This window comes from Nelusetta ayraudi, unplaced genomic scaffold (assembly GCF_046127955.1).
Source record: "Nelusetta ayraudi isolate G7.1 ecotype Tasmania unplaced genomic scaffold, CSIRO-AGI_Nayr_v1 ptg000002l, whole genome shotgun sequence".
Taxonomy (NCBI): Eukaryota; Metazoa; Chordata; class Actinopteri; order Tetraodontiformes; family Monacanthidae; genus Nelusetta; species Nelusetta ayraudi.
In genome coordinates, this window is record NW_027466052.1 from 2070179 (window position 1) to 2097116 (window position 26938).

Consider the following 26938-nt stretch of genomic DNA (forward strand, 5'->3'; position numbering starts at 1 on the left):
AAAACAAAACAAAACAACTACAACAACCCTGATTTTTTATTTTTTTTTTTTATTTTTAATTTTTAAATGAACTACTAGGATGAATTTGAATGTGAATTTGAGGATGGGATTGTGTGATACAGAGGCGGATATTATTTCAACATAACGTAGTGGGGCCCCTCCCTCTGGAAGTCACTGCCCATCAGTCAGTTTTTATTTATTTATTTATTTAGCTGTATAGAGACCTCAGACCTGTTAACGTGCTAGTTAAAGGTATTTTGAAATAAATAAATCCTCCGAAGACTGTGTCCCTATACTTTAAGCACATATATATATTTTTTTAGCAAAGGCAGAAAAATGACCTACAGAGGACACTCAGCTATACTGTCATGTGCCACACACACACACACACACACACACACACACACACACACACACACACACACACACACACACACACACACACACGGTGGTAAATACAGAAGGGCACAGATTTAGTTTTATTTATTGTTTAGTCTGCATCGACTAAAAAAAATAATTCAAAATACAATACAAGCACACATGAAAAATTCAAACTGATAAACTTTCAGTCAGTTCCAGAGTGTGCTAGGTCACGTGTTAGCGTTAGCCTGCCATTGAGTCTCTCCAAAATGTACATACAATAAAAAAAACAGTGACTGATGTTTCTCCTGAAACCAGTTTCAGTAAAATCGTTTCTGTCTGTTGTCACTGGAAACGTGTTTCTTCTCATTTACGCAATAATCTTGGAATAGTTTTCATTTTGTCAATACTTACTTATCATGTTCATGCAACTTCATCATTTAGGATAAACATCTCATTTGTTATGTTGATTCAGTTACGTTGACGTTTCTGAAATGTTGGGCTCCTGTGTCCCCCTCTTCTCCCAGCAGAGGTCAGTAGAGACAACGGAATAAAGAGTGCTGACTCACTCTTCCGCCTCGTCAACTAGACGAGACAGACAAACCTGCCAATCCATTCTGACCCAGAGCACATCTGCAACCAGGCGGAATATTCGAAGCCAGAGGGAACAGCTTCAGAGTCATCAGCGGGTGACGTCCACAACAGAAACACTGAACATAAGAAAAACAATCTTGTGTTTGTTAAAGTTTCTTTTCTTTCTTTCTTTTTTTTTTTTTTCATGTTAAAGAAAACAAAGAAATATCGATTAAAGTTTGAAAAGAGATATTGAAGGTCAGACAGCAGACGCTTGCAAAGTTCTACTGGTCTCACAGCAAAATAAATATTGCTGTCAATTGTCAGCACAAAATGGCTGAAGGTGTACAATAAATATACTTTTTCAACGAAACAATATTTTAGATGTGACAGCCAAAATAAGGGTCATAGTTATGTCAAATAGACGGCGGATCCAGTAGGAGGATGGAAGGTCTTGCATGATGGCAGTCACTTGTTTTTGCATATTTTGGTGCTTTTTTTTTTTCTAGCCACACACCAACGGAAGAAAATCAGTGTTTCTGCTGTACTTATGAGGCTGTTGGTGATACAGCTTGTTCCTGAGGGAGCAGTCTTAGTGGGCCAGGTCAAGCGGCTAAAATAAAAAAGTGGACAAAGTATTAATCGAGGAGAATAATGGGTCCACAGAAGGACGACTAGGCTGAGCAGAACCTCTGTTTCAGTCCTTTCTTTTTGAATAATAATAGTAACCAATTTGAAAACACAAGCAGCAGCTATATTTCCTCCCCATCAGAGCTCCACAAGTCAAGTGCTGGGCAGAATGATCTCATTCGTGTTGCCAAAAATAAGCTTTTTTTTTTCTTTTTCTTTTTTTTAAATTAATTCTTATTAAAGTCCTTTTGTTGTCAGCGTAGCTTTGAGCACAGCTGAAGTATGTTTTGACCGCGATGGGAACAAAGAGGTGTCAGTAACCAAAGTGCGGTGCCTGGCACTGGCAGTGCCACAAATATAAATAGAAACCCTTGTCTCATTTTCAGCCTCTTTTGTCTGCCACTGTGTAAAAAAAAGCATGGTTCAATAGGGGGTGTATTGTTTAACTGTGAGTTTTATTGACTCTTAAAAATTCTAGGCTAATAGTGGAATAAATCCTTTCTTTAAAGTTCTTACTGTAACCCATCGCAAATACTTTTTATGCTACTGATCGACTGACAAAACTATAAAGCAAACGAGTCTTTGAAGTTTTTTGGATTACAAATATATATATTTATTATTATATGTAGTCTCCACTCCAGGATTTAGCCACGTCATACAGGAAGTAAGAGCAACATAAACAGTATTCTATCGTCCAGTGACAAGCTGCGACGTCAAATAGCCACATTGCTCTCCATCCAATCCGATCACCCACCCCCACTACCCTCGCCGCCACCCGAAAAGCCACGCCCACCGGTCAACCCGCGCCGTCATGGTGCTCTGGATGCAGTTGTCATGGAGATGGAGAAGGGCTCAGCATCCGCCGGCGGCGGCGGCACAGTTGCCATGGAGATTTCGGAGAGAGCTGAGCCGGAGGAGAGTGTTCGGCAGCGAGCTGCATCCAGAGACCATCGTTCGCTGATCGTGATCGGAGAGATCTCCACCGAGCTCCATCTGGATGCTGCCAAGCAACAGATCGCACAGGGTGAGTCAGGGAAGGGAGGGGTCAGTGAGCGAGACCAGGCCGGAGGGACAGACCAGACTACCAGAGATGAATTCTTTTATCTGTTGATTAATCCTCATTGTTTGATTATTAGTAGTAGTCAGTGAGTTGTTAGATTTCTTTTTGAATTACTTTGTACTTTTCATAATATTTCATTGATATTCTTGTGCTTTGGTAAATGACTTGAATATGTAACAAAATGAAATTGTCACTTCCATTTGCGTTTCATTATTACCACTATTAAAATCATTATTATTTTTATTTTACTATTCAATAAGATGGGAGCCTCCGATGATTCTTTGACTTGTCGCATGTTAACACACAGGTTTGAGTCAAACCAACCCTGAATAATAAATGGATGAGAAATCAAGTAAGACAGTTACAGATCGAAGATCGAAGGTTACTTTTATGATGTTTGACCATTTTAAATATATTTTCCCATATGTTTATCGAAAAAGTATAACAGCTACATTTGAAAGAGTCTAGAGACTAGTACAAAAAAAATTCATTAGGTTCCCTGTTATGTCCAATGAAATGTTGAATTAAACTCAAATAACATGAACAAAACGTTTTACAAATGGAATGTAATTGCAATATTTTCGAAAATATTAAAATTGGGTTAGAGATACATATGAGAATAATACTAAAATATAAATAAACATGAACAAATCTTAAGATAAATATTTCTTTGTCCTCTCCTTCTGTTAAAAAGTCCCCGAACTGTTGGCATAGAAACACGGATAACTTTCAAGAGACAACGAGAAAAAAAATAAATATTGGAAGTGTCAATTTCCTGCGACCTGCAGCCACGGTGCAGGTATCAGCAGTGGAGGCTGGACTCGGATCTCACACAGCTGCTTTGTTTCCTGCAGCTCTGAGATCCTGGAACGTCGATCTGACTGAAGAGGACCTGAACAGGGAGCTGCAGCTGTTTAAGACCCGGCACACTGCACAGTTTTCCTCACAGGTCAAAGGTCAGTTTTCATGTGGGGGAAAAAAAATGTAATCTTTGAACTGGCAAATGGTCTGTGCCATTTAACATGCAGCGGGAGTTTATTCAGTCATTTCACTGCATAATAGAACATTTAGGTCCAGTTAAGTTAAATCAGAGGCTTTTCAATGAGGTCAGTGTGGCAACAAAAACACATAATGAACACATAAAATACAATAGAAAGCTAATGTTGTCAGCTAAAGGGTAATCGTGGTAAATTGACTCTATTTTCTCGGTAGGAAACTCATCGGAGAGGCATGTAAAGTTCTCATACCCCTCCCCCCTTTGTTTTATCATGTGCTTTCAAAAAAAAGTGGAGCAGCAGAGGAAGTGAATGATGGTCTTTACAAGTTTCTTGGACGTTCACTGTCAGGACAGGAGGCCTGGGAAGTTTTGTGGTGATGCATAGGCCTGCAGGTGGCTCCGTTTTTCACAGGACTTCAATTATAATCATTATTACATAGTTGTAATGATACAGCCAGCTGTTTGTGATGGCAGAACTAGAAATAAATTGATCTTCATGAGGTTTTGGTTGTGGTACTACAAAATCTTTATGATCCTCCTTTTCCCAATATTTTTTAATGTCTATTTTTAGTGATCTGCTGAATCTGAGTGAAAATGAGATGCACATCTTGCTCAATGATGGATCATTTATCTTTCATTCTGTTTGACTTAAAGGATCTTTGAGGTTTTACCAGGACCAGACGGATAGCAGATGGTAATTTAATTATTCCTAGTGTTGCACTCCTCAGGCTGTTTCCACAATGACACTGAGCAGCTTCTTTTTTTTATATATATACTTGGTGTGAATAAAGATGGCTGAGCCGAGACTGTAATCAATACCTTATTTTAAAAAAAAAAATAATAATAATTAATTAGAGGGTGAATTAGTCTTGGGAGGCAGCAGGAGAGGATGTGTAGATAAAGAAGTGAGAGTGCAGACGATTAAACGGCTCAACGCTTCAACACTTTATCGCTCTCCACCAGTACATTAGCCTGGTGAGGGTCCAGGAGATGGAGGAGCATGTGTGCGCTGCTCACAGGCCTCTGAAGGTCACATTGGAAACATTGATCAGGTGCGGTGAGTGAGAGCGAAGGTCAGTCCTCTGTGAGCCCACGTTAGCCACGCACCGGGATTTGGCATCGACCACTCACAGAAACCCTAGCGGTGTGCTTGACAAGGCTGCCCCCACCCTAGCCCCCTGCGGCTGTGCCCTGAATGCTAACGTGCAGCCCCTGGTGGAGTGCACCGTCATCATGGCCGTCTGTCAGCTGATAGACAAAAAGAGGAGGAGCTACAGGAAGTGGCTGCGGCTGAAGAGAGGAACCACGTTCATTCCTCAAAACAGGGGCCCTATCGCGGCCATTTCCAGATTGAATACATTAATTCTGCTGTTCTAATTTTGAACAGTAAACAAGGTTCATTTGGTTTGAGCTGTGCAGGTCTCACCCCCCAACCACACCTGCTTCGCTCACTGCCAGCGCTAGCTAGCAGGGAAGAGGGCTGCTAGTTCTCATTCAGTGACGTCTTTCCCACATTAAAAAACTGAGCAGAGGCATCAATGTAATAATCAGGTTGACTTGTGAACGCTGCAACATGGACAAAGCTCCAGAAAGACACGTCAAAAAGAGGTGGAAAAGACAGTTTTCAGTCCCTTAAATGCAGATTTCTATTTTTGGGTCTGAAGCTAAAAGCTGAGTAAGTCTGGTGCCGCTGTTCCTTCTGGTGGGATCAAATCTTCAACTGGAGATCATTCAGTGTTTTCCATGCGTTCCATCCGTGATGGTGTCTTTGCCGCAGCGCAAAGCAGAGACAGATGACTGTCATCTGCAAAGTCTGGCGTTTCTCCTCTCGGGTCGAGACTATCTTCATATTCTCCCATGATACATTGTGGTTGGTGCATGGCACGAACTGCCTGGATCAGCTTTTGAGGCATCAGTGCATCAATATCTATGTCAGAGAGCAGACCAGCAGCCACTTGGAGTAACACACACACACACACACACACACACACACGGTCTGGTTGGCAGCAGAGATCAGTAAGGAAACAAATGCATCATAGGATAGAAGGCAGTATACAATATTGCTGTTTCAGCAGGTGGAGCTCTGCTCCCACCCGTCTCATCATTGATTTTAAATAGCTCACACACACACACACACACACACACACACACGCACACACACACACACACACACACACACACACACACACACACACACACACACACACGCGCACACACACACACCAAACACGCTTCCCCCTATGGTTGGAGGCGATAACCCACGGTGACAACATGCAATCAGTGCCACCATCGACGTTCCCTATAACTTCTGAATCCTCACGACCCGCTCTGTTGTGAGGATTCTTGCCGTTGGTTCTCGGCAAGAAAAAAAAAGGGGGATATTAAAAATTCAAAGCCACCATTGATCTGTCCTATACCGCCACAAGGGAAAGAATCACTCGTAGGGTGAGAAGAAATAGTGCCACCGCCACAGTGGTGAAAGAAGGCTATAGAGTCTCTCCTCAGAAAACACAAGGATCCAAAAATACCGGAGAACCATGCGGACCTTGACCAGCTGTGTGTGTGTGTATGCAAGGAGAGGTGATGCAATGAACATAGAAGAGGAGTGGCAGGATACAAGGAGGAGAGGGGCGGGGAGGTGGAGAGGCGGAGGGTTAAGGAGCGTTGAAATGGCTGATGATGCTCAGCTGAAGGTGCGAAGACATCGTCCAATCACCATGTAAATCACATCCTCTGAGTTTCTGCACCATCATCCTTCATCGTTCAGAGGGTTCTGGAGCAAAGGACCACATTTGTCTGTGTGAACCCTAAAGAAACAAAGTGAATCCTGAGACGAGTGAGTAACGGGTCACTGCATCGGAGTGATTCAGCCAGTCGGGCTTTAGACACACTGCATTTAAACCCTGAGCCACTGTTGGCCAGCTTTGGACGTTTTCTTGTACGTAAACATCATGTAGATTTATTAATAGGAACATTCAGAGATGATAATTCAGTTTGAGCTTTGCTAAACTTTACAATAATAAATGTTATGACTGCGGGGGTTAAAGTGTTAGTGAGGTTTAGACTCTATTGCAGGGGTGGGCACACTTTTTGACTGGTGGGCCACAATGGATTCTAAAATGTGACAGAGGGGCCGGAGCAGCAGCAGATGGATGGAGTGCTTGTTGACCCAAGTCATAAGATAAAAGAATATATAATGGAATATGTAGAAAACACGGGTCTTTAATGTGAATTGAAAATGAACAAAAGCAAAGTTTCAACAATTATGTATTTGAAGTCCTACAGTAGTTAGATCTTGATTGAAATGACTCTTAAAACACTGAAAAATAGATTAAATACAGCTATTTTCTGACTTACTGACTATTAAAATAATTTCTTAAATTTTGGCGGGCCGGATTAAAAAGCTTAATGAGCCGCAAATGGCTCCCGGGCCGTAGTTTTGCCCACGCCTGCTCCATTGGCTGCTCCGGGTGATGCCCCATCTCCCCTCCTTCCCCCCGTCCCTCCGCCCACATTAAGAACCGCCTGCCAATCATACTTTCCCTTTAACTGGACCCTTTAACACCGCATGACGACTAGCAACAGCCGTGTACGACCGTCCGTGAAGGCACCGTGGAGGCTACTGCAGCAGCAGCAGCAGCCCCGCCCTCCTCCATCAGCACCGCCGACACTCGCCGTACACTCGGCTGCATCACCAGCGGGGCGTGTGTGTCTCATCGGTCCTCCGCTGTGAGCTGTCGATCGTTCACGTCAAGAAGCAGTTAAAACAGGAATTAACGGCGATTGTTGAGGAAAACCACGACGGAACGACGGGTCGCTCGTTTCCTATCGCCGGGGCGTCGCTGCGGCGGAGCGTCGGAGGGACGGAGACAGTGAAGGAATTTGACCGCGAGAGGTTGCTGGACTCCGGAGGAACCCGGATGATGTAAGTAACGCAGGTCGTGGACTCGATTCGGTGACAGCAGGTTTGGCGCGCGCACACACACACACACACACACACACACACACACACAGAGGCGCCGGCCGTGACACGGTTCTGCTGGAATCAGATGAGAGGAAGCAGGTTGTTCACAGCTGAATCTGTGGCAGGAATCACAAAATCCCGTGAAATCGATGCCGCTTTTCATCTTTGCGTTCAGTGTCATGAAGGTGTTTTGACTAACAGTGCAAGGACACTTTGGCCTAGTTCATTCAGCGGCATTTTCTGTCATTTTTGGCCAACTACAGGGAGCGCCACATCATTTCACTGCTGCTGGAACATGTCAAATGATGCTGGTGTCATGACCTCTGCCCGTGCAACCTCTTTCTCTGGCTTTCTTGTTTGTTTGTTCTTTTTAAGATTGAAGAAATGTAATTATGTTCATTTATTTCCCAACACACCATGCAGGATGAGGTTGCAGTTTTCGGGTTGGTGGTGCAGGCTGCATCCTCCTCCTCTTCCACTTCCTCCTCATCCTCCTCCTGCTCGTCCTCGTCTTCCTCCTCCTCCTTGCCGCCGCCTGTGAACCTTCCGTCTCCACTCGTGTAGCAGCGTGCTGCTGTCTGCCGCTGCTCTCCATTCAATTCGTGAGATTTGAGTGACCTGATTGTTTTAGGTGGAGGAGAAAAAAAGAGAGAGAAAAAGAGAATCATCTTCAGAAACTGAAGGGACCAGCTGAGCGTCCTCTGTTCCGCTCAATCTGTTGTGTGGAAAACGGTGCAGGGATTAGACTTCGCTCTCCGAGTAAGCCCCCAGACTTATGCAACTGACCAGACAAAATATTTCTAAATATAGGGAGGAACATGCACACAGGCAACTGACAGCTGTTTTAATCCAGAACTCGGCTGGCAAAGGACATCAGCACTGTTTGGTTGATATCTCTTCGAGGTTGTTGACGTTTAGTCCTTTTATCAGTCGACATGAATGTGCAATGTTGATACTTTTGACTTTAATGCCCAGATTTGTCTTTTTTATGGTTTAATTATTGCACAAGAGAATCATAACTACTCCGGCTTCCTCCCACAGTCCATAAACATGCCTGTGAGGCGAATTGGGAACGGCAAATTGGCAATGGGAGCGATTGCGAGCATGAATGGTTGTGTGTCTTTCTCTGTAGGCCTGCTACACCCTGGACTTGTCCAGATTGTAGCCTTGCCTGCTACTGGTATTGGCTTCAGCAGATCTATGCAAACCTGAGTGCAGGAGGAGGGGGTTTAGAAGATAGATGAATCAATGAATCAATTAATCTTTTCTGCTGGGATTGCATCGTTTTGGGAATCTAAATATTCAACCAATTGACCAGTTGCCAATTGCCAACCAATTGAATATTCAAACAGATTTAGAATTAAAGTGGTTAGTGGAACTTTTTTGAACAAATTTCCTGCATCAACTGGATTCAATCTGACTAAAAGTGAAAACATTTAATTGCCTCATAGTTAAAATATTGAGAAACCGTGAGAGGGGCTAAACTCCAAGTCAGCTGTCTGCAGCAAGTCTTTGCCTCTCTTTAAACTGTCTTGACATTCAGAAAGCAGCATGTTTAGCCCTCTGTTTATAGCCTTGTCCTGCAACCTATGCTTTGTTGGACCTTCCACATGTTTGTGGCCATTAACCTGGGAGCTGCATCAGCGCCCTCTATCTGCCGACAGAAGGAGTTTAACTCGCTCGCTCACTTCGAGTAGCAGATTTTCAGCACTTGTGTTTTGAATTTGCAATAAAAAAACGTATTTATATTTTCAATGTAATGTAAATAATTTGTTAAAAAAAAGAACTCTCCATATAGATGTGAATACATTCTTCTCCTTCCTTCCTTACTCCATAAATAGTTATTATTACATATCATTTTTTCTTCTTTATTGCCCCACATGTTGCTGTAATTGTGTAAATTTCCCCAATTTTCCTAGACAAATTTTGAAAAGTTCAGCTAAAATTTTGACATTTTATTGAAACACATAAACACAGAAATGCATTTGGTGCATTAGTCTTATGGTAGATAAACTACACTGTCCTGCTTTAGGCTGCTGAGACACGTTACCCACCTTGTATTTAGCAATAATATCTATCTAACTGAAGACAAACACACACATTAAATTGCTGAGTAGTGGCAAGTTTGACCACCATTTCACTGTAGGCACTGAATGAGTTAAGGGCACAGTTGAGGTCGGAACAATGCTAGTTGACTCCTCCGAGCTCCAGATCTGATTTCAGACAATTCAGAAATGTGATCTGATGCTGCAGAGACTCAGATGCTCTGTGGGCCAATGTCTTGCTGTTCAGCCTCTTGTTGCTCTTCATTGTTTTCACTATAGTCACCATGGGCCGTGGGTTGTGCTGCTCAGTGAACTAGCACGATCAGAATAGCTAGGCACAGAATAAACAACTCACGATTAGTTTGCTGCTTTAGCTCAGCCTCATGACGCTGAGCTGAGATGTGATAGTGGAGTGTGCAAGTCATCTGGGACGTCTTACAGAGTCCATTGGTGGTATTTTACAGAGTGGTTGGTGTTCCGCTGCAGAACGACCACAGGCCACATCTCGCTGACAAAATGTGAAGGCCAGCAGGAAAATCTCAGATGCGTGGAGCCACAAAGAGCAGCGTGTCTGTGTGGGAAAGGTCCAGTTCCTCCGCCACCGGGGGGCACCACAACAGTGGGCAGAATGGAAACGTCAGTTGGGACCAAAAAAAACAGTCGCATTTAAAACACGGCTTCCTATCATGCACCAGAGGCCGGAGTGTGTAGGCGCCTGCTGCTTTCAAAACACCCACTCAGACATCTCACTTGGATTCTGGGTTGCGGAGGGAAGCAAAGCTCAGAGGAACAGCATGCAAACCGCTCAGTCAGGAAAGCAATGACAGAAAGGGTATGCAGAAAAACAAGCTAATGTTTGCAACAGTTATAATAGCAATCTTAAGCTTGAAATAAAATAAAACAAAATAAAAATCCCACGCAGATATGAGAGCTTTTTAACACAAACTCTGGCGCAACACAACATGGACTGGATGTGTACGTCTGGATGAGACACCTGTGAAAGTCTAATTCACAATGCAGGTTTAACAAACACTGAGTTCACGGCTAAACTGAGTTGTTTCATTGCAGCAGTTTTCAGTCAATGAACTATGAGTTGTTCAGGCAAAGATGGTGGCCTGTTCATTTCAAATGAGTCGCTCAACAAAGGCATACAGCGAAAAAGTCTGCTATTTTGAATTGACCTCAAGGTTACTTCCACACCATGTGGCCCATAAAGCACGGGGGACTTTCTGGGTGTTATTTTTTAAGAAAGATTTAAAGTGCCACGACTTCTAAAAAATAAAATAATAGAAACAAATAATAAATAATAGAAATATTTTTTATGAACACACTGTCAACCATTTCATAGGCTTTTTTATTTTTGTTTTCTGATCTATGGGAAAAAGGCTTTTTGGTAGATGTGGGATTTTCGACTGCAGTATCTCAAATGACCACTGGAAAAAGTCCAAATCCAGTCACAATTATACATCCATGGACAGAAACTGGAAGACCCTGCTGGCTTGTAAACAAACACTTTCATGGTTTTATTTTGAAGGGGCATGCACTTTCAAAATAGTTTCTGTGAGCTCTTTTCCAAATAGTTTGAAAAAGTGAGTCTGCTGACCAGCCACCAGGTCATTTGAAAGCACGCAAATCACCTTGTGTTATACATTTTTTTTAGCGCATCCCTCCACCCTGTGGTGCCACTGTCGCCAGGTCTACTTGCCCATGTGCTTTTATTTTTTAAAAAAAAGAAGCAGATTTTTATTGCATCAAAGGTTAAACAAATGAATAAGTAACCTTCACTTGTCATTTTCTGTGCACTATTGCAGCATTCAAGCAACATTGCCTCTCCACAGTCTGAACGATTCGGGTTTACTGTTATCAGAGCTGCAGCCAATCAGCTGTCTCTGAGGGTTTGGATTGTTAGCGTGAAGGAAACTTCGGAAATGCGACGCTAAATCTAGGTCAACGAGACTTTAGCGTGATCCTCATTAGCATTCATTCGCTGTCCATTGTCATTAACACACACAGACTGAGGTGACAGGCAATAATGAGGATTTCAGCCTTGTGTGGCTCTCTACGAGAACATTGTGTCCAGACACGCTTCAGAGGAAGATAAAGTCAAAACGGCTGCAACCGTGGCGGCAGCGGCAGTGTCCATCAGGCTGAGGCATCGGCTCACTGAACTCACTGAGCTGAGTAAAGTGGTCAGTCAGCATTCATTGCTGCTGTTCTCTCATGGTTTCCTCCTCCGATGGTCGTTGTCGTTCTCCTCCTACTGCTGGGAAACAGAGATAAATAACCAAGGCAGCAGCAGCAATAGCAGCAGCAGCAGCATCTAAATATAGACACTGTGATGAAGCCGCTGCTGCCGCTCGGGCTCTCGCCTCCACATCCAGCACTATAAGATGCTGTGTGAACCCCCCCACCCACCACCACCTCCTCTTATGCCCCTCTCCCCCTCCAACCTCATGCACAAATGCTGCAATGCGTCTCCCTCAGCCTGGACTGGGTCAGTGTAACTCAGCCAGCAGTAGCGGCGGTGGAGGCGGCGGCGGCAGCGTCCACATAGCAACAGCCAGTGAGGCTGGTGGCTGAAGGATTAGATTCTGTTACTGTTGTCAGTGAGTGGATGAAATGGAGCGTATTTCAGGGATTAAGCTGCTCCGGGGATGAGGGAGGAGGAAGAGGAGGAGGGTGAAGAAATGAGATGACGTGTGAGCAGAAGAGAAGGTTGCAGCTCTGCTGTTGGCAGGACGCTGCGACGTGTCGGTAACAAGTTGTTGAGTCTTGACAGGTGCTTCGCTTCTGAAGCGACATTGGAGTGTGATTTAGAAAAACAAAGGCTCTGCAAGTTCAGTGGTTGGCTGGATTTAGACTCAGAATGCCCGTCCTTCATGATCAGGCCTGGAAGGGCGTGCTGAAACCATAGATTCACACCTAATGTTTTATTTTTAATTTTCACATTTTCATTTTTTTATCTTCTCAGAGCATTACTGGACCAGTCAGCATGGTCTGAGGAGGAAGAGGTGGAGTTACACCAGCGTTTTGCCATGAGAGAAACAAGAAGCTTCTGCTGGGGTTGTAAACAGTGGCTGTGTCAGTGTGGATGCTGCAGTGTGGTCAGTTTGATCAAAACATATCTGAAGGCAAATAACTGAAGGCACTGAGGCCTCTTCTCTGCTGCTGATTCACTGAAGACCTCTCAGAGATTCACTTTGAGCCCATATAGAGGGGAGAGAGTTAAATTTTCCATAAGCAACCATTAAAGATCGTCAGAATCTGATGTCTACGTACTGGGGATTTTCTGAGTGGTGCACCGGACAGTATTCACCTGCAGTCAGTGATGCCTTTACTCTTCCACAGTTCTGTTGTCTGCTGGATAGAAAATATTGCAATGTAACTGATTGTATTTAATGAATCCACTCAAAGAGATATTACCCATATAAAGATGCGAATTGCCAGCCCATGAAATCATCAGGGACATGTTTATACACTTACAATTCATGGTTTACCATCTTGATTGACATTTTAGTGGCTTGTGTGTATTTTACATCAAAGCTTCCAGTAAGTAGCGTGCCGTCTCCCCATCTCAAGTGGTTCAATTAGAATGTTTAGTTCATGGTTTGGACATAAACTTCATGGTAGACAAACAACAGACTGTTGCTGTTGTTGGCTGCTGCTCGAGTGTCGTTCAGGCACGGTGAAGCAACACGAAAGATTAAGTGCATTTTTAAAGTATGCCAAAAACATGCATGTGTGGCCAATTGGGAATTCTAAATTGTCCCTTGGTTTGTTGGTTTGTGTGTGAGTGTGTGTGTGTGAAGGAGTGTATGTCCCCCCCCCCCAAACGAAACTTTGGCGGCACGTAACTTTGCCGACACGTTAGCGTAGCGCGACAGTGATAGCGTGCTTCCGCCTCCCCGCTCCCCTGGTCAACAAAAAAAATGCCAGGACTTTAGCGATGCAGTTCCGTCATGTGGCCCATTACAAATAAAGTTTGGCGACCCCAAACTGTCTTCGCCCCATGACAGCTGGAAGAGGCTCCAGCAGATCCCCGCGACCCTGTGTGCAGGAGTAAGCGGGTATTGAAAATGGATGGATGGACCTTAGTCTCATGACTGTGTCATTCTCTTTGCTGCAGGCCAGCGGATTCTTCAGTACTGCAGTGATGTCCTGGAGACGGTGGTATTGGTGAACCCCTCAGAGGAAACAGCAGTCTCAGCGGTAAACAGAATCAGCCTGACTATCTTCAAACACCACCACCACCTCCAGGCTTCACACTGACCCAACAGGGTGTCTTCAACCATGTCCTGTTTTCTTTGGAATGTCCAAGTTTGCAAAGTCAAATTACAAAATGTTTTCTGCCAATCACCTGAACAATTTTTTTCTCCCCATGGGTCCTAGATACGCTCTCTCATCACTGATTCTTCTGGAAACAAGTTGCTGGTGCTGAGTGGGCAGAGCTCCGAGCAGGGAGGTGATATTCTACTGGAGAGTGGAGCCATATCCTCAGAGCACTTTGCCAACATCATCTCCAACCCCGAGGTTAGCAGAGTGTGACTTGTCTCCAAAAAACTCAAGTTGCATGGAATGGACTAGCTCACCTTTCAGCTTTTTCTCACACTGTGTTTATAGGTGACCGAACTTCTAACCAGAGTCTCCTCAGTGCAGCTGTCTAGACTTACCATCTCCTGTCAAGGTGACGGAGGCTGGAGCTCCCTGGGCCAAAGCCAGGAGCAGCATTTGCTCAAAAACCTTCTAGAATACCGCTTAAACCCTGAACCCCACCTCCCTGACATGGACGGAGTAACAGAGTTCACAGAGTACGTGTCGGAGACAGTCGACATGCCATCATCCTTTGATCTCCTGGAGCCACCAACCTCTGGAGGCTTTCTGAAACTGTCTAAACCGTGCTGCTACATATTCCCCGGAGGCAGGGGTGACTCTGCTCTCTTCGCCGTCAACGGATTCAACATCCTGGTTGATGGAGGATCTGATCGCAAGTCCTGCTTTTGGAAGCTAGTGAGACACCTTGACAGGATTGATGCTGTTCTCATCACCCATATTGGTGCAGACAACCTCCCTGGCATTAATGGTTTGTTTCAGAGGAAGATTGCAGAGCAGGAGGAAGAATGTAATCAAGGATCTGGTTCCAGTGGCAGCGGTGAGTGGATGAAAAACCTGATCTCTCCAGAGCTTGGCATTGTGTTTTTCAACGTTCCCGAAAAACTTAGGATGCCCGAGTCCACGCTGAAAGTCAAGCGCAGCATTGAGGAGGCATCTCTGACATTGCAGTACCTCAACAAGCTTGGCATCACCCCAGAACCTCTTCACCGGGTGGTCAGCAATACTATTGAGCCTATCACACTGTTCCATAAACTTGGTGTGGGAAAGTTAGATATGTATGTCTTAAATCCTGTGAAGGAGAGCAAAGAGATGCAGTTCCTTATGCAGAAATGGGCTGGAAACAGCAAAGCCAAGACAGGCATCATGATGCCTAATGGAAAAGAGGGTGAAATATCTGTCCCTTATTTAACATCTGTAACCGCTCTCATAGTTTGGATTCCTCACCGTCCAACAGAGAAAATAGTCAGGGTGCTCTTACCTGGAAATGCCCCACAGAATAAAATATTTGAGGGTCTTGAGAAACTTAAACATTTGGACTTCCTGCGCTACCCAGTGGCTACACAAAAAGACATCCTGTCTGGTGCACCGCCGCCCATCATCAAACAAACCAAAATGAGATCAAGAACTGACAGCAAAGAGAGTCTTAAATCCTCACCAAAACCACACTCAAAAACCGCTAAGAAGGAAACTGGCGGACAGGAAGAGGAATCTAAAAGTGACATTGCCAAAGAGAACAAAGTGGAAAAAAAGGACGAGAAGAAAGTTAAAGGTGAGAATTTAAAGGCCACCAAGCAGCAAAAAAACAGCATGGTGGCTCCAGGGGCTGAGAAAAAGTCAGAAAAAAAGAAAATATCCAAAGAAAAACCTAGCAAGCTGGATAAACCTGCAAAGATGGAGGAAAAGATGGACAAAGAGAAAAAGGAAATTAGGAAAGATAAACGTGATTCCAAGAAAGATGAAAACATAAGAAAAGAAGAGAAGAAAGACAGCAAAGCTAAAGAGGACAAAAAGAAGGAACAGAGCAAACCGGAGCTGAGAAAAATCACGAAACCAGACCTGAAGCCGCTGACACCTGAAGTGAGAAAAACTCTGCACAAAGTCAAAGCTCAATCCAAGCCCAAGACAGACAAGAACAAAGAAGGGAAAGAGAAAGCAAATAAGAACAAGCCTGTTCCAAAGAACATTCCAGAAGAGGTGGCAGCCGCAGCTTTGGCTGACAGGTCCATCATGTCTTCTCCAGAGGACCTGACTGAGGACTTTGAGGCTTTGAAGCAGGAAGAGTTGGTCAGTGTGCAGACAGCACTGATTCAGAAAGATGTGATGGCTGGACCCTTGCTGGATATGGAAACAAAAATGTTGTCCTCAAAGTTCCCAGATGAGAAAGGCCCATCAGTGGACATTGAGATAAAACCTGTTTCACCAAAATCTCCAGTCAAAGAAGACTATAATAACCAAGGCTCATCAGAGCATGTGGTGGCTGTTGATAAGAAGAAAGCAACTGACAAGAAGTATGAGGAGGAGAAAATGGAGAAACATGAAAAATTGTCCGCAAAGGACGACCTGCAAGACAGATCAAAGAAGAGTGAGAGCTCAGAGGAGGAGGATGATGTGATTGAAAAAGCTGAACTTGAAGGAACAGAGGATGAGGAGGTGCTGAAATATAAAACAGAGGAGATAAAGACAGATAAAACTGGGAAAGAGTGGGACATCAAGCCAACTGATCAGAAACTGTCATCAACTGCAGCCCCATCTGGCCTGCAGGCCGTAACCACCTCTGAGCCATTCTCCTTCATCCAGGACGAGACCATTCCTGGCTACTCAGAGACAGAACAGACCCTCTCTGATGAGGAAATCCACGAAGACACAGAAGACAAGATCCCGCAGCTACGTTATGATGTGGGCTCCTATGACGTCTCTGTTCCTGATGCCCCAGGTACCTTTGACTCTATACATGGGATAAAAGAGTTGAAATGCTCCACCACGGTCGATGTTGATGACGTCAAACCCAAAACCTTCACGGCAGGGCAGGAGCATGAGCTTGCACCTTACCCTACCATTATCGCTGCTCCTCTTGCAGAGGAGGAGCACATCTCCTCTGCCACATCCATCACTGAATATGATAAAATGTCATCCTTTGCCACATCTGTTGCTGAGGACCAATCCATAGCCTCTGTGTCAGCGCCACAGTTGGAAGAAGCCGGTCGGACCTCGCTTCTGCTTGACCCCACCAACAATGCTCCGTTACGCCCTGAGACCATTCAGGGAAAGGACTACCTTCACTCAGCAGGAACCATCTCACCCACGTCCTCTCTGGAGGATGACAAGTGCTTCAAGTCCCCTTCATCCGATGAGTACCAGCCCACTGTACCTGAGATGGAGGGCGATGCAGGGATCAAATCGGCACAAGAAGATGAGGACGATGAGGAAGAGGAGGATGAGGACCAGACACCTAACATTGACATTCCTTTGGGAAAACTCCATGAGGGCTATGAACAAGCTGCGTCCAGCCTACTCCAGGAGAAGGAGAAATCTCCCTCTCCTAATGTCTCTCCTACTCGACCACTTGACTGGTCATCCTCTCAGGCTGTGAAAGAAAATCAGTCCATCTTAGACATGGATAAACACAAAGCTGATGCTGATATAAAGTCTATTTCCCCTCTTCCATCTTTCTCACTTGGGCCCTTGGACTCCCACTCCAGGCAGGAGAGTGAAGAAAGATGCCTCAGTCCTGATGACAGCACCATGAAACTCGCCTCTCCCACTCAGTCAGTGCCTACTAGCAGTGGCTATTCTCCAACTGAAGAAAAACCCTTTAAGACAGAGGAAAAAGATGAGCTTTTTGAAAAAGCCAACGCTCTGAAAACAGACAAATCAGTCACCATCTCAGAAAACACATCCTTCATCATGACAAAAGGTGAAAAGACAGTACTTGAACAGTCAGACGAATCTGCAGAAGATAGCGAGGATGACGATGCCTACGTCAAAAAGGATCTACAGCCCACTGTAAAGGCCAAACTGATGGAGGCAAAAGAGGGGTGCTTTTTGGATGACGACTTCACCTTTGAATCCCAGTCAACAAAGATAGAAGCAGAGGTCCAGAGTTTGCACAAAACTCAGATATCATTTGGTGCAGAGGAGAAGTCAAAACCTCAAGTTATGTACTCTGATGAGGAGGACGAGGAGGACGAGGACGAGGACGAAGATGAGAAAGATGACGAGTTCCCATCTGAGGTAGATTCTAAGTTTTCACCCATGGATCCAAACAAAGTCAGCCCTCAAAGTGAAAGTCCAGCAAAGGACATCACAGAGCCAGAAAAAAGCGTTCATTTTAACCTCTACAATTATCCAGAGAGAGAAGGGAGAGCCACGTATATCAGACAAGATACGCCTTATGTGCATGGCAAGACATTCTCTTACGGTGACATTTATGACAGCAAGACCAGCTCAATGGACTCTGATTCATATCGCCAAGAGTCCCTAGACAAAATGGAGAAAGACATAGCAAAGGGTGACACAGAACGACCAAGACAAGATGCTCCATCCATGATATCAGGCAAAACAACAGAAAAAGAGTATGGCACTTCTTCTGGGCTTGACTCTAAATGCTCTTCTGTGAAATTACCCCCCGGAAAAGAGTTTGAGGAGAAGGAGACATTTGAGTCGAGCATGACTCAAGACTTTCCATCTGAGGCAGACAGACCTAAGGCCTTTGCAGTTTCGTCATTGCCAGAAAAAAAGACGCCGACAGATGGCATGAAGCTCCAGACACAACAGCCAATGACAATGCTAGAAGTAGGTAAACCAGCCACCACAGGCTTTGGTGAGAAAGGAACATGCCTGGAGGTCGATATGACCAAACTCACTGCGAGAGATGAGGAGGACTATGATGATGATGAAGTTGTTGATGACTACGATGACGAGGAGGACGAAGAAGAGGACGAGGAGGAAGAAGAAGAAGAAGAAGAAGAAGAAGAAGAGGAGGAGGAAAAAGAGGAAAAGGCAGTGGTTGACTCTGATATGGAGAAAGGTGCCAAAGAAAAATCTGAGAAGGAAGTCAAAAGTCCTGTCACTGAAATGAGTGCCAATAAGCCTGAATTTATGGTGTCCATGGCTGGATATGGCTTTAACAGTCAAGGAAAACCCAATGAGATGGAAACCAGCCTCGTCTCACCTGTAAAGACTGAAGACAAGGGAAAGACTGACTTCTCCCCTGTCAGTGTTAAGCCGATGGATTCAGGAGCAGCAGCTTTCTGTGGTTACTCAGGGTTTGAGCACTCATTCAGAAGTCAGGAAAAAGAGTCATTTTTATCCAGTTACACTGATAACAAAGGTGACAGAGATGGTGACAAAGACGACATGAATTTGACTTCAGAGACAAAAGAAGCTAGTTTTAACCAGGAGAGTCAAGATCATCCTGATTTGGCAAAGCAGAAGACGCCAGATCTTCTGGGTAAGGCGCCATTGGACACAAGCTTCCAATACACAACTACACCTGGGTACTCTTCTTCTTCTGCCTACAGCTACTCCTCCTCCACCTCAGGCTCTCTCTCCACCAGTCGTCAGTTCGGGGAAGAGCTGGAAACTTCTGCTGAGCCGACCTTTGAGTACTCTTCATTTAAAGAAGAACAGTCTCTGAACATGAATCCTTGCCAAACCAGCTCTGCTGCCACCAAGGACGACTACCTTGAAGTATCTGAAAAGTACATTTCCACCAAAACAGTTGAGTCCCCCTCTAGTCTATCCCACTTCTCACCTCTTAGCCAATTTGAGGAGGTCAAACCTGAGCCCTCAATTTCAGCCAGTGCCTTTGCTGAAGCACAAAAGGAGGCAACGCTTATTTCAGGAGGAGCAATGGACAAAGGCCCACAGTTGGACTGCTTCTTTAAACCAGAAAGCTCTAAAGGATCCGGCCTGGATGCAGCTGCTGCATTTGGGGCCACCGCCAGACCATTCTCTCCTACAGACTTCTCCAAGAAAAAAGAGGCAGCAAGTGCTGCTCTGTTTGGCATCACATCTTCACCTCGCCCAGACATAGAAGGTAAGCATTACTTTGAAGAGACTGACAGCAGTGAGGAGGAGGACGAGGACGCGTACATTCGTGAAATGACTCAAAGGTTGCCTTCCAGCGACCTGGCAGTCAGCCTTCCAGTTTCTGAGAAAACCGCTGCTCCCACTGCCAGCGACAAGACAGTTGGGGCACTACCAGATGTTCTGGGTTCTTACATGGCCTCCACTCTTCAGAGCAGCAAATCAGATACAGCCAATGGTCCCACTGAGGTCAGTTCAAGCAGCACCCTCACTGCCAGTGCTGCAGCTTTGTCACCCACCAATGTAGAATGTAGGGAGGGGGCAACAGGGTATCAGAGCTCCTATGAGTGGGACATGTCCAAAAAAGGAATGGTTCCTGGAGACTCCCCCCCTCACTACCGCCATGATGATGAATTTGAAGAAGAGTGCGAGATGGAGCCAGAGCACCCTGTGCGCCCACTGTCACTCTCTTCAGCCAGCCAGCCGTTTCGCTCACCATTCTACGCCGAAGAGTGCAGCCGAGGGGAGCAGGATGATGATTACGACAGTGATCAGGAGCTTGCTGCTGAGATGCCAATGGGAGCCACCTCCTCTTACACCAGCCGCACTTCTCCCGGATATTCCTCCTCAGAGTTCAGGCAGCGCAAAGACGACCTTTCGCCTTCCTTCATCAATCCATGCACAGGGCAGTTATCCAGTGATGGGAAAGAGGAGTATGAGCACGGGCACAGGAGTGACCAGTCACAGGATGACGAGCATGACCTGTCAGTCAAGAGGAGGGCCCAAACACAGATGCACACCATTCAGTCTCACAGCAGGGACAGTGGCTCTCTGCAACAAGCCGGAGGAATGATGGCTGGGCTGGGTTTGGCTACAGAGGACACGCCTCCCACCTCTGTTAGCGAATCCTTAGCTTCTCAGTCAGACTCTGAAATGCACCCAGGCAATGAGGAATACCCCTCAGCCACAGGAGAGGCCAACATGGACTCGGACGAGGATGCTGATTACATGCCTGTTGATAAATTATCGACCGTGGGTGTTGCCAGCCATCAGTTGACTAGGGGCCACGATCCTCCTCCAGCTCCTCGGATGGACCCCTACCCCCATCCACCGCACCCAGATGTTTGCATGGTAGATCCAGAGTCTTTGGATCACAGCTCTGTGAAGAAAGAACCAAAAACCAAGAGCTTAAAGAAAGCTTCAGGGAAAACCAAATCGGCATCTCCTGGTCGACGCAAGAAGTCTCCACTGCCCGTTAAACAGACAGTGTCTCCTCGCAGCGCCACGCTGAAGAAGAAGGAGGCAGACAAGAGCTCCCGTATGTCCCGTCTGTCAGATGGACAGGGCTCTAAAGAAGATGATGTATCAAAGTCAAGCTACAACCCCAGCAAGGCCCTGAGCAATGGTGTCAAGGCAAGCTCAGGTAAGAACCTCTAAAACAGATATGTTAAGACTAGACTGATCTTCTTCTGAAGCGTGTTGTCCCCCCCCCCCCCCTACTCCCCCACTCAGGCTCCCAGAAGTCCGGCTCTGCAGGTGCTCCAGGCCTTCCCATATATGTGGACCTGGCATACATTCCCAATCACTGCAGTGCCAAGAATGTGGACCAGGAGTTTTTCAAACGTGTCCGCTCGGCGCACTATGTGGTGAGTGGAAACGACGCTGCAAGTGGTGAACCCAGCCGAGGGGTCCTGGACGCACTGTTGGATGGCAAAGCTCAATGGGGATCAAACCTCCAGGTACGTTTGAACATTGAGGCAAATTTAAAAATCACGCCAGTCATAGTTCACGCCAAAAACTGAAACGTCACCCATTTGCTTTCACCACACTATTAACCATGGAAGGTGAAGAGATTCAAAATGGAATTGAAGCATAACTGAAAGTAACTGAGCTTAGCTTAACTGAAAAATGTAAGAATCATTTCAATTAGGTCAGTTCAGTGAGTTTCGAAACATTGGCAAGCGACACAACACCACCTATAAACATCTAAAGACTTACTATGAGAAATGTAGTATTCGCTCTGTCCAACCTCACAACCTCCCACCCGCAGGTGACCCTGATTCCCACCCATGACACAGAGGTGACCCGAGACTGGTACCAGCAGACCCACGAGAGGCAGCAAGAGCTGAACATCATGGTCCTGGCCTCAAGCAGCACTGTTGTCATGCAGGACGAGTCATTCCCCGCCTGCAAGATTGAGTTCTAGGATCCGTCCGTTTCCGTCCGCTCTGATGTTTGTATGTTTTCAGGCAATTTAGTTGCATTCAGAAACAGAAACAGAAACAGGTTTCTTTCTGTTTGTTTGTTTTGGTGAAAAGCTGGTGGTAGCTATCACTGTTTGTCTTACAGCTACTTTTTCTGTGTCCTCTGTCTGTCCCGTCCAGTAGGAAGAGAGGGAAGGTTTTCTTCTGATCCTCTGTGTTTTTCGCCTTCCCAAACTATTTTACAGTCTTTGCCCACCAGCTAGAGAGAAATAAACCATGTCCTACTGTCAGAAAAGGGAAGAGACAGGGGGCAATATACAGTTTGATTCATTTGTTTCATACGGGCCCTGAATCAAAGCACAAGTTTGCACATCCAAGCAAACAAATCCCAGACATGACACAGGCTAAACAACTAATCAGTTTCGATTCTTTCTATTTACATCAGTTTTTCTCCTTCAAATATTGTATTACATGATAGAAAGTGTTCAAGTGGACTTGTGCTCTTTTTAAATCTCTTTTTCAGGTAATTTTTATTGTAACATTGATCAGATTCCATTCCATAGGCTGTTTCCTACCGTGGTTTCGTTTCGGTTTTGGAAGAACCTTTTTTTTTGTTGTGTATGATCACATCATTGCAAAGGATCAGAGGACGACTGGTAGCAACAGCTCATATTTTAAAGTGCAGATAAAATACTAATAATCTTGATGTTTAGGTTGTGTTGACGTATTGTGCAGAGCAGCGCTCATATCGGCAGCTGCGGCTATATGATTTATTTATTTTTTAAGATGGAAGAAAAAAAAAAAACTGTGTCGAAGAATGTATTTCTGGTCCAAGGACAGGAAGATGTGGTTTGCTGAGGGACATTGTGTCGTTGAATGAGAGACGTGGGTAGAAGTGGGTTGAAGACGAGACCCACGAGTGCCTTTCTGTCATGCCAGGAGGGAAGTGAAGTGAAGTGAGATGAGATTATGAGGTGAACTTTGAATGCGCAGTGAGTCCGTTACTGCTCAGAAACAACCTGGATGCACGTGTGGAGCGTTAACGCAGCACTTTAATTGAGCGCCGACTTTTCGGGCTTACTGCCGCTGACACTCGATGAAGCACATGCAAATGTTGCTTTCGACTCAATAACCGGGCGACTTACAACATACAATAGGAAGAATCACAACGTTAAAACTGCAGTTGTTATATGGTTACTTCTGATTGAAGCGAGACTTAATCTGTCTCGGACTTCTGTTTCACCACAATCACCTCTAAATATTCAGTTTTATCATGTGCACATAAAGTCAAAGTTATCCTTCCAAAACAAAAGTATTAATACTCTTAACAGCTAATGTCAGTTAACCTTTTGAGAGTTTTTATGGCTGAGCTATACCTGTATCATGGAACAGAAGAGACAAAAACAAAACTAACTCAACCAGCGACGTCTCTATTTGAAATGGTGACCTGCTGACTCGCACACCTTTTGCCAGCAGTGTGCCAGGGGAAATGATTTTCTCTCAGTCCACGTCCACTCTGGACAAGAACTTTGAAATGAAAATCAGAGTTGGAAAGTCGTTCTTTCTGGGAAGAGGCTTTGCTGTCTGTTTTTGTCTCTCTGAGCTCCACGAGCAGAAATAATTTGGTGGCATGAGACTGCAGGGCTGATGGTTAAATTGCAGAGCGCAGCAACTCCAACCCACGTTATGATGGGAGTGGATTGATGGCGCTACAGAGAAGAGGATAGAGTGCAATTTCATTTTCTACTGAGTTTGGCTGAAGTGTCTTATCAAATGTTTTCATTTTTTTTTATACATCAGTGGTGACTCAGTGGATGTTTTGCATAGTTTTTTGTTTTGTTTTTTTCAATCGTGTGTAGGTGTGTTTTCATTTCAAATTATTCAGTACTGATTTGGAGTTATTTCAACAACCGGGGTCAAACGTCGATTACTCGATCGTCTGACACGTGACGGGCTGAATGGCGCGTCTCAGCAGCTCCAAGATGTTTCTACGCTCGGTGGTTTCACACCACCTGGAGACGTGCACGCACAGAAAAGTCCTGGGTTTTTTTCTAAAAAAGATATGAATGAATGAATAACTAAATGGATAACAGTTCTACAGGGAGAAAACTCCTCACCTCTATGAATGTGAAGCTGCAGACTACCTTTACATTCTCCCTGGTTGCCTTGGTTACCGTGCGTCACTGCGCTGGCTGGGCAGCAACCAAAGCGGCTGCGATACAACCTCAAGTTCCCTCCCGTCCCGTTGTCCTGGTGGAAGGAAACAGCTTCTGTCCGCAGGCTGAGCTGCGGTCAGGAAGACAAAAACGCGTCTCATCACTACATCCCACCAGTCATCCGTCCACCTGGGTGAAACGGGGGTAGTTGATGTCAACATTTGACAGTGTGCTCCACATTACCTTCCCCAAACGAGGAAACTGTGCAGCGCTGGTGAGCAGCTCAGTGAATTCACCTGCTGGTGCAGTAGGAGCACAAACCTATGGTGAACATCTGGGTGAACCTCTTGGTGAACCCCTGGTGCAGTAGGACCACGTCAAAGCCAGACTGCCAGGCGTGCACGAGAGGGCGTGCTGTCGCCCTCGCCTTCACGTTTTTATCCGTAGACCGTTTCCGATATATTCAAACTTTGCGCGCGCTCACATTTAACCACCGCAAAAAACAGAACAACAAAAAAAGTCTATGTGGCAAAAGAAACCCATCCTGACGACTGTCGGTTTTCTCGGCGCGCCCTGCTTGTCCGTGCATGTGTCCCTCCTCAGTTCTCCTGTGTTGTAATAGCTGCAAAAAACAAAAAAAACAACGCTATTTAAAAAAAAAAAAAAGGAAAAAGAAAAAAAAGAGAAAAGAAAAGATGAATAACTACCGCCCGCCCCCCGGATTTACTTTACTCTCTTGTTTAAGTGCAATATTATCTCTTTATCTCTCTTCATTCGCTTAGTAAGTATATATACATATATATATAAGTATTTGTATATTTATATACAAATACCTATATATCCATACATATATATATATGTACACACACACACACACACACACACACACATTTTGTTCTATGGAGCAAGTGTGACAACCAATAAAAAAACATTTACCGAAGACCAACGTCTCCCTCCTCTTTGTAAAACATCAGAGCACTTGTGCAGGTGAAAGACCCACCTTGAGTGGTTACCGCTGTTTTTGTAACACTGTTGGCGATCGGGAACGGGACTGCTGGGGCTGTGTCCATAGCTGGTTGACCCGACCGACTCTCCAGCACCTCCTCATGCGTCCAGCGTCACCTCGGGACTTGACAAAGTTCTACTATTTGTGCATGTAGATCAACGTACTGCAAGACTCTGGTCGCAAGGCGGAAGCAAGAGAGCATGTGGCTGATGTGGCGAGTGAAGACACCCCAAGACCCCAGGATCCAATGTGGCGGCCCAATCATTTCAATGGAGTTGCTCACCCAGCGCCTACGACGAATACGTTTTTGGGTTTCGTTTTGCTTCCGCTATTATGCAGCCCCACAGAGCATGTAGCAGTAGTGTCACTGGCCATCGCGCCTCTGTAACACACACAATACATCACACCATGAACGGCCAATCAGAAAGAAAGAAATTTAGTATGAACCATGTTTCAGGTCAAAGGTCTTCCTGTCAGGCATTTTACAAGCCTTTATTTTTGTATTGCAGCCAATGATGAATGAAAAGATGCTTTTTGGGCTCTATGGGGTTTTTGGCTGCAGTACCCCCTAGTGGCCACATGAAAAAAAAACCTGTGTGCCACCATATCGCCAGTTTGGTATCCATTCATTCATTCATTTTCCATACCCGCTTAGTCCCGAGCTCAGGGTCACGGGGGTCTGCTGGAGCCTATCCCAGCTGTCATAGGGCGAAGGCAGGGTGACACCCTGGACAAGTCGCCAGTTCATCGCAGGGCCACATATAAACAGACAACCATTCACACTCACATGCACACCTACGGACAATTTAGAGTCTTCAATTGACCTCACATGCATGTTTTTGGAGTGTGGGAGGAAGCCGGAGAACCCGGAGAGAACCCACGCAGACACAGGGAGAACATGCAAACTCCACACAGAAAGGTCCCGGAATCGAACCCACGACCTTCTTGCTGTGAGGCGGCAGCGCTAACCACTGCGCCACCGTGTCGCCCAGTTTGGTATCCATTTCTAATAATACATCCATAAGAAAACCTAACTGGCTATACTTCAGTTAGAAGTCTGATTGCCTATTTAGGTGTAAAGTAATTCTAGTGTGTTTGTAAAATGGCAAGTCAAGCTAAACAGACAGAAAAGCAGCAGTTTTAAATATGACAAGGACCAGATTGTCCAGACTCCAAACTTCACCTTCCACCACCTTGTTCTTCAACTCCACCAGTTTACTACACTGGTTCATCTGACAGCACAGAAACCAAACAGCAGGGTTTTTTCTTTCTTTCTTTCTTTGTTTATTCCAAGGCAACAGGATAACTGGAAAGCAAGAGCCGAACGTCTTCACAGGACTCGGACATAACAACGACAGATTGGGTTTTGTTAAAGGGTCAGTTCAGAGAAAAAAAGAGAGGAAAAAAAAATCCCCTGCTGAGAATGGATGCCAGTCTGGTAGTGAAAAAAAAGTCTGTTAACATTGAAACCCATCAGAATTAGGAAGGCAGACAATGTCAGGAAGAAGTTAAGCTTCTAATTTTGGGGGAAAGCAACAAGCTGAGAATTGAGTGAACTGACCCATTTAAACAAACTACCACGCACGCACGCACGCACGCACACCTGCTACATGACTGCTCACCACAATAAAAGTACATCCTGTTTGTTCAGAGTAAGTCCTGTTTTTTTTTTTTTTTTTAATTTCTGCCCAAAAATACACATTACTTCAATATCTGACCTTGGTATAAAAATACCATACTCTGGTTTTTGTTGTCCTTTTAAAAATAAATATTTCATTTATTTCTTTTTTTAAATCACTCTGA

General features: G+C 45.1%; 1 protein-coding gene across 1 annotated transcript; it reads left to right on the forward strand.

Annotated features, from left to right (window-relative positions):
- Window positions 1-2376: 2376 nt before the first annotated feature.
- On the forward strand, window positions 2377-23849 carry map1aa (microtubule-associated protein 1Aa). Its single transcript, XM_076040400.1, has 7 exons — window positions 2377-2587; window positions 3478-3579; window positions 13756-13838; window positions 14019-14159; window positions 14250-21192; window positions 21282-21508; window positions 21820-23849. The coding sequence occupies exons 1-7, from the start codon at window positions 2398-2400 to the stop codon at window positions 21973-21975; spliced, it is 7842 nt and encodes a 2613-aa protein (XP_075896515.1). The 5' UTR covers window positions 2377-2397; the 3' UTR covers window positions 21976-23849.
- The last annotated feature ends 3089 nt before the right edge of the window (window positions 23850-26938 follow it).